Here is an 11741-nt window from a genome sequence, read left to right on the forward strand (position 1 = left end):
AACTCATGACAGCATGGTGGGCAACAATACATTTCCCAGACCTGGTGTGCTGAATAGCTAGCAAGAATACCAATTTCATAGCTGGGTTAACTGGAAAAGAGAGATACTAATGATTTGCCCCATATCTTATTGTGTACTCAGTACTAGAGCCAAGAAGAGGAAGTTAAGTTTTGACTCTCAGTTGCTTGCTTTCTCAAACAACTGCACAACAGCCTCTTGCAATCACTCTGTGGGAAAAATGGGGCCTTTTCTTTTTGATTGTACCTGGCCGTGTACATAAATCACTCACTGAAGTACCCTGAAACCCACTGAGTTGCCTTTTCAAGCAACAAAACGGAATCATCCTTTTCTCCTTCAATAAAATAAAATAGCAATAAAATTACATATGCACTGAAGGATGCTGACTATTTCTTTTAACTAACTCTAAATGTGGCTATTCATAACAGATCTTCAGTCAGCGCAGGAGCAAATTCAGTGATGTGGGTGCTCTTAGCAACACAACAAGCGCATTTACAATTACCTTTACAAAACACATGTAGAAGTAATAAGTTTTTCCCCAGATGGATGAGACCAGCAGTGCATCCATCCCAGTATCTCCAGTCACTGACCAGCACCAGGTGGTCTGGGGGAAAAGCAACGTAATAGATAATTTCAAAATAGCATTCCCCAGAGAAACATCTACCCTCAGCACCTGGTGATGTCATTTCAGCAGCTTTTTACCCTTTTTACCCCAAGGTGTATGACTGCCCTTCCAATTTTTTTCAAACACAAGTATAGATGTTTTTCTTACCCTCATAAATACCTAAACCTTTCCTGAATGCAGCTTAGTACTTCCACTCACAGCTCTCCCATGAAAACAGCTCCCAAAGTTTAGTCATGCGTTGCAGAAAAGGCCGTTTTTCTCTACTAATTAAAAAGCTGTGGCTTTTTCATTTGATCTTATTTTTCTTGCCGCATATACAAAGTAAACATAACTACAATTGTCCAATTAAGCGCCTCTTCCTGTTCCTATCGAAGTAAATAGCAACACTTTCTAAACCAGCTTTGTTTTCTTACTCATTAAGTGTAAAATCCAGAAACCTGCAGGGAACTTTCCAGAGAGGGGGATTTAGCAAAGTGTACTGATATGCAATAATTATGACAGCAAACTAACATTAGGATAAAATAACAGAAATTAAATTCCAGTCTTTTAGATACATTTGGAAAAGTTATCTGGTTTCATTGTCTTTCAGGAGCAAAAAAAAAAAAAAGAGAGGAAAAAAAAGGGCATCAGATTGTTAATGAGACTGAAGGCAAGAGTAAAATAAAAATCCCTCAAATCTGTCATCAGCATTCATGTTTGCCAAGAAGGCCTGGATGTTATCCTGCTGAGGAACACAGCACACCTCCATCCATCCTATTATTATGTATGAAATGGAAAATAAACCAGGACGGTACTACCCTCAGAAATATTCAGTATTTTGCTGCCACCGAGAAACAAGCGTTACTATTGTTACTAAATCAGCAGGTATGGGAGCAGCCACCAGGTGCTCATAAATAAATAATTTTTTAAAAAACAACAAACCAAACGGGGCTGGGCTCCACCCTCCCAAGGGCGTGAAGGGAAATGAGGCCAGGGAGGGAGGTGGGAAGGGCTGGACCCGGTGCACGCCACAGCCCATGGCCGGGCGGCAGCACCCAGGACTGTGTCTGATGCCCAGTGCCCGGTGCCAGCAGTGGTGATGGAAAGGGGCGGTCAGAAAAGCCTGCAGAAAGCCGAGGACCACCAGCCCTCCATGACGCAGAAAGACAAAACAGGCAAAGAACCAGACACCTGCTGAATACAAGCGTGTGCGCCATGGGAGTGGGGAGCATGCCTGGCCGGCACGCCACGGGGTGCACGGCTGTGCACTCACCCCTGCCCACCTGCGCCCTTCACTGAAACCCAATCACTAAAAGGGATGGAAACGCAATAGCCAAAAAATAAAAATTCACTTTGCCACAGGTGAGTTGTTATTTAATCAGACCTACCGTGCTGGTTTTTAGCTACAACTGCTCGACTGCCAAGGCTGCTGACCCAGTTTGCAGCTGCCCAGACGCCAGGCCAGGAGCGTGTGCCCGCTGTCCTGCTGGCAGCCCCGGGGTAGGACTGCGGTGCTGAAACAGTGCGGGCTAGCCTGGTGAGGTGGCTGCGGAGCGAGGGAAAGCAAGGACGCAGCAAGACTGCTGGCAGCTCACGTTAACAAGCAGGGCAGCGTACGGAGAGCTGCCACTTGAGCCAGTTCTGCCCCAAGTCCTGGGCCTGGCATCCCTCGGTGGCGACGGTGGAGCGCGAGGCTGGCTCGTCAGCGCGCCAGGCACAAACCGTCACACGAGACCAAAACCACAGCAGAGGTTTCAGAGCGACACCCAAGTGCTGCTCCTGTTTCTAAATCCACCTCCCTCCACTATCCCAGATCCAACCCGCTGAAAGATGACCCTCTCGTCAAGGACGCCTGTATCAGGCACCAGAGCTTAATGTTTGCTAGCGATGCAGTACAAAGTTCCCATGCTGCCTTAGGAAGCCCAGGCCCTCGTATCTGGCTGCTGAGAAAATGCTTCTGCTTCACATGCAATTTCACACATCATTGCATAGGTCTTGTGATTCTCCTGCTAGAGCTGTGCTTTGCCATCGGAGAAATGATTGTGCCTTGGCAGAAAAATTCAACTGGATTTTCTTTGTGGATTACCAACTCTGAATTTCAAGCTATGCACTTGACAAACTAAGCTACTTACTGCCCAGCAGAGCTAACACAGCAGCTCGAGAGAGGCCTGTGTTAATGCAGGCACAGAACTAACTTCTTTCTCAATATTGAAAGTAAAGTAAAACTTTTTAATAGGATTGCTGTTTGAACTTTATGGTTCTTTGCAAGATCAAGGCAAATGACATCATCTCCATAACCGAGACCCCTGGTTCTGAAATTGTAAAGGTCACGGTCAATACATACGTTTAATAAAAAAAAAAAAAAAAAAGAAAAAAAAAATAGAAGAGACTTCTGAGAAAATTCGCAACCTAAGATTGTTGCAAGCTACGGAGAAAGCTATTATAAATGAAAGGGACTAGAGAACCACAATCATTTTCTCTTTCTGCCCTAGCTCTTCTACTCCTTGCTTCAGCACAGATCCTCTGCAGAATGAATTTCTCACTCTTCAGCAACAGCAAAAAGAAAAATATTTTGATAATATTTTGAGAATTTGATTATAAACCCACAAAGCCACAAACACTGGCAAAGGACCTAGAAGGTGTAGCACTTGAAACTGCCAATTCATTTATTTAACTGAGTGGATTTCAGATAGTTTCCTTTTACTAGTCAAACAGTGACTTGGGGTTAGCCCCACTGGGGATTGAGTCGTTACAAGGCCGCATGTCGCTGGCAAAAAAAACTCAAAGCACCTCTGCTCCAGCACAGGGCATCCGGCTCCGAGCAAGGCACCATCCTGTACCAGATGAGCAAGAGGCTTTTGCTTGGGACCTGCAAGAGAAGCAACGTGCTGTGCAGGAGGGTGCCTGGCCGAGCTGCTGGGAGAGCAGCTCCAGAGCCCGAAAGGGATGAGACGTCGGTCGGTGCCCCACACACGAGCACAGGAAGGCCCCTGCCTCACACCAATATCCACGACCTCTAGCACTGTCCCAGAGGCAGACACACCTGCCATCCCTCACCTTCCTGAGGGGGCTATGGGACCCTTGCGGGGCACAGCAACTCTCCACCTTTCCCTCCCAAGGCATGCCACCGAGCAAAGAGAATTAATGATCTACTACGCAAGAAAAAAAAAAGAGGAAGCTCAGTGATTAGGGCAGTCAACCCAGGAGAAGGGAAACTTGGGGTCTAGTTGCTAGTCCAAGACACATTTATTCACTTGGCTGTAGACAGCCACCTGAGAAAACATATCACACAGCAGGAATTAGACACTCCGGTTCTTCCTCCTCAACCAAATGAAATCTCACCCCCACAGAAGGAGGAGGAGCCCTGTTGCCAAAGGGGAGGACACCTCAGCAAAACCAGCAGCCACTTGGCAGGCAAAGCCTCCTGAGATGTTAGAGATGTGGGTGTAAATCCCCCTGCTGGGCTGGAGAAAGTGTCGTAGGCAAACCTCCCGGTATCTTGGGACAGGCCCTAACCAAGGAGCCACCAGGAAACACAGGGACTTCTCCCCTGCTGTGTCTGTGCGTGAGGATGGCACATGAGTGACAGTGGCTGGGCCAGAGGATGCCTGTGGGCTTCGGGACACAACCGTTCTTGGGAACGGTGTCCCCCACAGCGTGCCGAGCGGCTCCCCTCTCCCAGGGCAAGAGCAGCTCCTGACTGGTTTGGGCGAGGAACAGCGAGAAGCCAGGGACTTCTGCCACCGTTCTGGCTAGGCAGGCATTCAGACGATGCAAGCACTTATGCAGCACCTAAGGTCCACTTCAGACATTTAAATCCTCCCCCATGCCTGGCCTTAACCCTCAAACAGAATAAAGAACCACAATAAAAGAAGAGAATCGGATGAAAACACATGACTATCACATTCCTGGATCAAATGTAAATATTGTCATTTAAAATCATGCTTTCTTGGCTGAATTTTCAGCATGATGCTCCTTCCCTCACCTGTGCTTCTTTACACCAAAAATGTACTTGTCTACACATATATGATGGTGCCTGTGTCTCCTTCTATAGTTCTCAATGTTCTTGATTTTTCTTGAACAGCTCAGGGAGGAAGCCATATGTTGGACTAGAAGCGCCCAGAGCTGAGGACGGCTCCCACGCGTGTTAGGTTGTGTGACCAAAGAGGGAAGCCATCAGTGCAAGACAAACACAGTTATTTCCCCCACACCGGCTGCATCGTTTCAATGTTCCCTACGTCAAAGTCAAAAGTCGCCAAGCGCGACAGCCCGCTGCCAAGCCAGTCCTTCTGCAGCAGCTCAAACACCAGGCTCTAAAAAACGAAATGAAGCCATTAAGTTGTCAATCAGAAAGCATACATTATACCAAGTACCACGAAATTGCAGAGATGAGCTGGTTCTCCTCTTATTTCTTTTGTAACACAATTAAGATGTTATCAGGCCAAAGTACAATATTGCGGTATCCTGGCCTACGTGAAAATCTTTGAAAGCTGCATTTATTTGCCACCAGAACCACAAGCTAATAATACAGCCTCCGTGCAGGCAGTCCCCATCTGTTGCTTATTCTAAGTTTCCAACAAACCCATGATGCTGTGTATTGTAAGGGTATTAACAATCCCTAGACACCATTAACAGCGATGTCTAGAGCCCGAAATTTGTACTCCACCAGCTATAGCCCCTTCCAACTTGCCCTTTGGTATGCTTCTTTCCTTCTTCATTTTCCTTGCAATATAAAGAATTCATGTCCTGAAAATACATTCTCAACTGATAGAACCTATTCAAAAGAAACAGAGAAATAAGAAAGTCATTTTGACCAAAGTTCAGGCCTGAGTGTAAGACACAGGCCCATACAATAGACTAAAAGCACATGCTGTCCAACTTACTCACTGTGTAACACATGCTTGTGACTAACTCCGATGCTCTCTTCCCTACTACTACTCTTTTCCCTACTCTAATAAACTCACTGCTCCGCAACATACCAGGGAGCCACAACGTGATGGAGGAGAAGGCTGCAACAGCCGGCGCTCCCACTTGTAGGAACCTGCGTGACAGGGAGATCTTCACGCAGCTGTGCTGAGGTCCTACAAAGCACCACCACCTACAAGGCGATCAGCTACTTCGGAAGAGCCATTTATGATGCTTTAATAAGGTCTGTACGCGGGGTATGTTGCAAGTGCCAAGCTGAAGACTGACTGCATATGTTAATGTATGCTTTTCCACCGACAGATCCTGAAAGCTACAAAAAGGAAAAACAGAAAAATCCACTGCCCCACGCCATCCTTGATTTCTTCTGGCTGAAGAGAGGATCCTAAAGGCTGCGTTTGCAACTTTGTTTTAGTCTTCTGCTCTTTGTAACCAGCTAGAAGGTTTTGTCTGTGCTTAATAAACCCCATGGCTCAAAGGTACCAGCCATTTACCAGACAGCCCGGCAAAAGCCACCCTGGGGTAATATTTTGCCCATCTTCTTCCATGTGTACATTACAAATAACACGTGGCAGTAAATGGCATCACATGCCTCCAAATTCTGGAGATTTTGTTTATAGGAAACCTCAATAAACAACTAAACGGCTATCGATAAGAAGTATCTTTTCCTTTTAAAGGCAGACGATGTTCATATTCTGAGTTTCTTGCATTTCTAACTGTCGAGAAACAGCTCCAGCACTCACCTCATCTGGCCAGTCACACCTGGTAACACCTGTCTTTTCACATTCTCAGTTTTAATCATTATTTATGCTTCTCTCTACACAATACACCCGCAGGACAATATATCTCCAGCATGCTTACGGATTTGATCCAAAGCTCACTGGAGTCAACAGAATGACTTCACTGGCTCTGGAGCGAACCGAGGGCCCCAGCTCTGCAAACGGGCTTCCAGCCTGAGGAGGGACTTACGCACAAGTTAGGCATCCCAGCCCAGAAGTGCAGTCGCAAAATCCCTAACCCTTTAGCTGCTCGTCTTTTAACCGGCCAAGGGCTCCAAAAGCCTGAACTTTTTGCAGAGTTTCCCCCCCCCCGCCAGTTATCTGTTTTGTGAAAAAGGAAAAAAAAAAAAAGATAACACAATGAACCCTCTGCAGTGATCCATGAAACAGTGGATCAGGGGACAGGTCTCCCTCTCCCAAGTGTGTTCCCAACCACTGAGCGCTGGAGTAATTTTATCTGTGTGTATATATGTATGTGTGTCTGTATATGTATGCATATTTGTATACACACATGTATATAAATACAGACACGCACACACGCACGCACACACATTTTTTGCTCCCCCTTCTGGCCCCATGAATCTTGAAATTTTTTTTTCTTCCTGGTGGAAGCAAGGGAGAGCAGGAGAACGATCCTGCCTCCAACATGACTTGTAGCCAGGGACCTGCAGCACCCCTCTGGGAGGCATGCAATGTGGATTCATGCTGCGAAAAGGGCCCCAGAGCATCACTCCCTTCGGTGGGGCAGCATATAGAGGTCCTCTGGATCCCCGGACACGTATGCCCTTTGGTCAGGTGGGTTCAGCATCAGGAAGGCAGCATCTTCATTTTTTAACAGAGATGGTCACCGTGGATGACACGTTACCGAGCCTAACGCTGACTTAGCAAGAGACCCAATGCTGAGAATTTAATGTGGTAATGCTTCACAAGCACCGGGCTTGCAAACCATGTTAACTGGGAAACATACACTGTACTTCACATTCCTTTACACACGCCTCTTAAAGGTGTGCTGTGTAACTAGAGTCAGCTCTGATTGCATTTCACAGGGGACAGGACCTGAAATTGCGGGTCTCCTACCTAGCAGACCTCCATTTCTAGGTGACTTACACCAGCTCTCAGCCTGTGCTTCAAGTTTCTGCTTCGGTATCACTCTTAGCGTTTCTTCCCCCAACACGTTAATGTCATAAGCTTTACACATACAACAGGTTTGGTTTGCAGGAGAGTGTCTGGGACCACGTTTTGTTACAGTGTATCAATTAATACAGGGAAAAAGGAAAGAGATACCCTCCCAATTTCAATGCGGTTATTTATTTTGGAAAGAGGGAGGGAGAAAAAGGAAAAGCTTTTGATTTACTACCAGTGTAAAAGCTGTCCATTTTCCACAAATTGAAATCTTCCCTTTCTGGGTGATGCTGAAGGCAGCCCTGGCCAGAGGTGATCTCTACCTCAGACACACGGTCCCTCATTGGATCACAACAAACACTCATTTTCCAGAACAATCCCACAGACACGGCTCCTGGCACCTTTGTTTTATCTCGAGACAAAGACAGATTTTTCACACTAGACGTATCCTGTACCATAAAACCCCGTTGCCACCACAGCTGTAGTCGCCAGCACCGACAGCCACCTGCTCTCCTGTAGCATGGGGATCCCGTGTTCGTCGTCCGCCTCCCTGGCACGTCACCCCTAACGGGCAGGGATGCCTGCGCGCACGCACACGCGGTCCCTGTCACCCCTGAGCCTGCGACCTGCCACGACGTGCCTGCCCCGGCAGCTGGAACGGGCGTCTCTGCTGCCCCTTCCCACCCCGCCGCGGGACCCTGCCGTGACCGGGGCTGGTGCTGCCAGCGGGCGAGGGTGGACGGAGGTAGGAGAGCGGAGACCACTGATCAAGAGGGCGTCTCGCTCATCCTTTTTGCTCCCGAGCTGTCGCTGCTCCCCCTTTCCCAAACTGCTCCACCCTAACCATGCAACGAGGTGGAACTCGACAGCTGGCGAAAGGCCTACGCTGCTTCGGCATGCGCCAGTGCAGACACCCCCCAGGCAAACCTTTTGCTCCCCGCCACGTGGGTGCAACCCCCCGGGCCCACCCCGGAGCCCCACCCGCTGCGGGCCAGAAGCGGGAGAGGGAACGAGCGATCGGGGGACGTACCCAGCCTCCGTTGTCCTGGATCCAGTTGTGCAGGTGCCGGTTCAGGTACTCGGTCATCCAGGCGGCGATGCTGTCCACGAGGGGAGACATCTCCCGGTTGACGCTCTCCACACACATCACGCCGCCGAACTCGAAGAAGGCCACAATCCTGCCCCAGTTAACCCCGTCTCGGAAGAGCTCTTCCACCACCGCCACGAAGCGGCCCCTGGCCGTGAAGGGCGTCAGGTGCAGCTGGCCAGACATTTGGGCGAAGTCCCTCTGGTAGCGGCGGGAGAACTCGTCCCCCGCCCGGCGCAGGGCGAGGTGGACGACCTGGGGTGCGGGGCGCAGCCCCTCGGCCGGGGGCACGTGGCTAGCAGCAGCCGAGCCGGGGGGCTCGGGGTGCGGAGACACCAGCCCAGTGTGATCAGAGGAAGTCCCAGCAGCAGCAACCGCAGCAGCAGCAGCAGCAGGAGGAGAGAGACCCGGAGGCAGGGGTGCCCTGTCCTCGCCGGCAGCCCAGTCGTATCCCCTCTGCGAGAGTTTATAGTGGATGTACTTCAGCACTATCTCCCGGTTATCGTAGCCTCTTCTCCCCGGATGAGCCATAATTCCCAAGAGGAAGCAGCAAGAGGAAGGGAGAGAGGAAGAAGAGGAGCAGGATGAACCCAAAAAAGTAAAGCAGCCAATAATAATAAAATTAATAACACCAAAAATTATAATCCAGTTACTGTATCGGGCACGGTTTCATTCATGGTGGTGTGGGGGAGTTCTCAGGGTCTCGGAGGTACTTTTGTCTTCTCAGTGTTTCCTCCTCGGTTTGAGATGCACAGTATAAATAGGGATTAAAATGCTGTAAATACTTTACTTCCAGGTGCACATTTATTACTTATTATAAATTTACTTTAGGACCATTTCCTCCTCGGTGTTGGAATACATCTTAAAAAATATTATACCGATTCAAAATCAGGTGCATTTTCCCCTAGGTGCTGAACTACCACGGACACGAAGGAGCAGACGAACACACACCGTAAAAACTGCAATTCAATACGATTTGCTAAACAGCCTTGGATGAACGTTAATCCAACGCACTTTAAGCTAGAAACCTCAACACTGCCTTTTTTTTTTTTTTTTTTTTGTTAAGTTACACAAACTAAATTTCCTCTGTAAAGTACTTACTTGGACTATAAATATGTTCCTCTGTCAAGTTTCCTCTAAAAAAAAAAATAGCAACAACAAAACCCAAACATCACAAGTCTTCAGAAACGTTAAGTTCTGGCCGCGTCGATGCTTCAAGTCACCAAGGGGATGGGAAGGGGACCAAAAAAAAAAAAAAAATCTCTACGATTTCGATTGTTTTTTCCCAGACTCCTGTTTAACTGACATCTCCAAAGATGTGTCAAAGCTCAGAAATCCCGCCTCGCAGCCCGGGAAGGCGAACAACCCCAAAGAGACGGAAAATCCTGGAGACCAGATGAACCGCATTTGAATCCAAGCTCTCGCAGAAGTGCTCTGTTTTTCCCTCCAGTGCAACGTACAGACATATGCATTTACGTAGTTTCATTCAGACACCGATCGCAGGAGCCCGGTGCTTCCACACACACGCACGCACACACCAAAAAGAATAATTAAAAAAAAATAATGTATTTAGGTAATTAATTCGTTTTCACCAGGAAGAGCGTAAAAACAAGAATGAAAAATGAAAATAAAAATAAAGAAGGAAAATCGCTTTTGACTGTAGCTCCGGGGAGAAATGCCATTTCCCGAGCAGCTTTGTATCGGAGGAGGAAGAGCCCGCGGCGCTGCCGCGGAGGGGCGCGGACGGGGCGTGTGTGCGGTGTGACTGGTGCCGATGGGGACCGCGGCGCCGCTCCCCGCCCGCCCGCCCGCCCGCCCGCCCAGCCCCGCGCACCCCGCCGGCTCCGGGCGGATCCTCCGGGCGCTCCGCGCTGCTGCTGCTGCTGCCGCCGGCGGCGGCGGCGGCTCCGGGCGGCGGCTCCGAGCGGCGGCGGCGGCGGCGGGCGCGGGCGGGGAGCTCTCCCGGCGGCGGCGGCGGCGGCGGCGGCGGCGGGGAGCGGCAGCGGGGAGCGGCGGGGAGCGGAGCGGCGCGGCGGGGGCGGGGAGAGGCGGGGAGGAGCGGAGCCCGAGGGGGAGGCTCCGGCCCCGGCCCCGCGCGGCGCAGCCGGGCGCGGTGGTTTCCTAGAGCTCCGCCTCACGCTTCATTCAAGAAAAGGGGGAAATGGGGAAGGGGGGTGCTTAAAAAAAAAAAAAAAAAAAAAAGGCAAAAAAAAACCAACCCAAAAAAGGCGGCGGGGGGAGGCGAGCAGCCCCGCGCAGCCCGGGCCCGCCCTCCATCGCGGCGCGGGCCTGGGGCCGCCGGCGGGGCGGCGGCGGCGGCGGCGGCGGCGGCGGCGGCGGCGGGGCGGAGCGGAGGGGCGGCACCCGGGCCGCGGGTGGTGCTGGCGGCCGCCCCCGCCGCCCCCGCCCGCCCGGAGGAAGCGGGCAGGCAGCGCGGCGGGCGGCTGGGGGCTCGACCGGCCCTCCGCGGGGGTGCGCGCCCCGCTCCGCGCCTCTGCCGCCCCGCACCGTGCGGGAGGGGTGAGGCCGCTGCAGCTGCGCGGATTTAATTTTTTAAAAATAAATAAATCCCGAATCGCCCTTTTAAAATGAAAAGTGGCCCGGTGTAGGCAGACAGGCGCTTGGGTCGGGGCGGTCTGCCCTGACGGCAGCCCCTGCGCGGCCGCGGAGCCCCCGCGGGGCCGGGGACAGGCCGGGCCCCGCGGCCGCCTCTGCGGGTGGCCCCCCGGCGGTGCGGGGCCCCGCACACCTGCTCGAGGCACGCCGCCCGCTCGGTTTTCAGGCCTGCCCGTGGGACAGGCGGGGAGATGGGATTTGGGGACTTTTTTTCAGAAACGGGGTTTGACTTGTCCCTCCGTCCGGCATGGAATTTCTTTTAGATTGAAGAGGGGGGAACCGGAGTGTTTGGAGATTAGATTAATCTGGATCTTGACCAAAGAAGCAGAGTAAACCTTCAAAGTAGGTTAAACCCACCCACAGCGCTGGGAAGCGGTGATGGCTCAGTCCCCTCTTCCCCCCTCGCTACCCCGCCAAGCCGCATCAGGGCAGGGGTGAGTGATGCCGGGGCAGCCCCGCCTGAAATGGGGAGCCACCCCAGGGTAAAGCCAAGTGAGACAGGAACAGGAGATGCTCAGCGCCCTTCTCTGCTTAATATGGGTGGGTGGGTGTTAGAGAGACGTTTGATAAATTCTCTCAATTTTTGTCGGTC

At 51.1% G+C, this 11741-nt stretch overlaps 1 protein-coding gene across 1 annotated transcript in view; it reads right to left on the reverse strand.

Moving 5' to 3' along the window:
- Positions 1-10863, reverse strand: part of BCL2 (BCL2 apoptosis regulator) — a 97785-nt gene extending 86922 nt beyond the window's left edge. The window contains exon 1 of the mRNA XM_064443472.1: positions 8477-10863. Coding sequence (XP_064299542.1) covers positions 8477-9064 — 588 coding nt within the window. The 5' untranslated portion in view covers positions 9065-10863. The remainder of the gene's footprint in view (positions 1-8476) is intronic.
- Positions 10864-11741: the final 878 nt, after the last annotated feature.

The sequence above is a fragment of the Phalacrocorax carbo genome, chromosome 2 (genome assembly GCF_963921805.1).
Source record: "Phalacrocorax carbo chromosome 2, bPhaCar2.1, whole genome shotgun sequence".
NCBI lineage: Eukaryota > Metazoa > Chordata > Aves > Suliformes > Phalacrocoracidae > Phalacrocorax > Phalacrocorax carbo.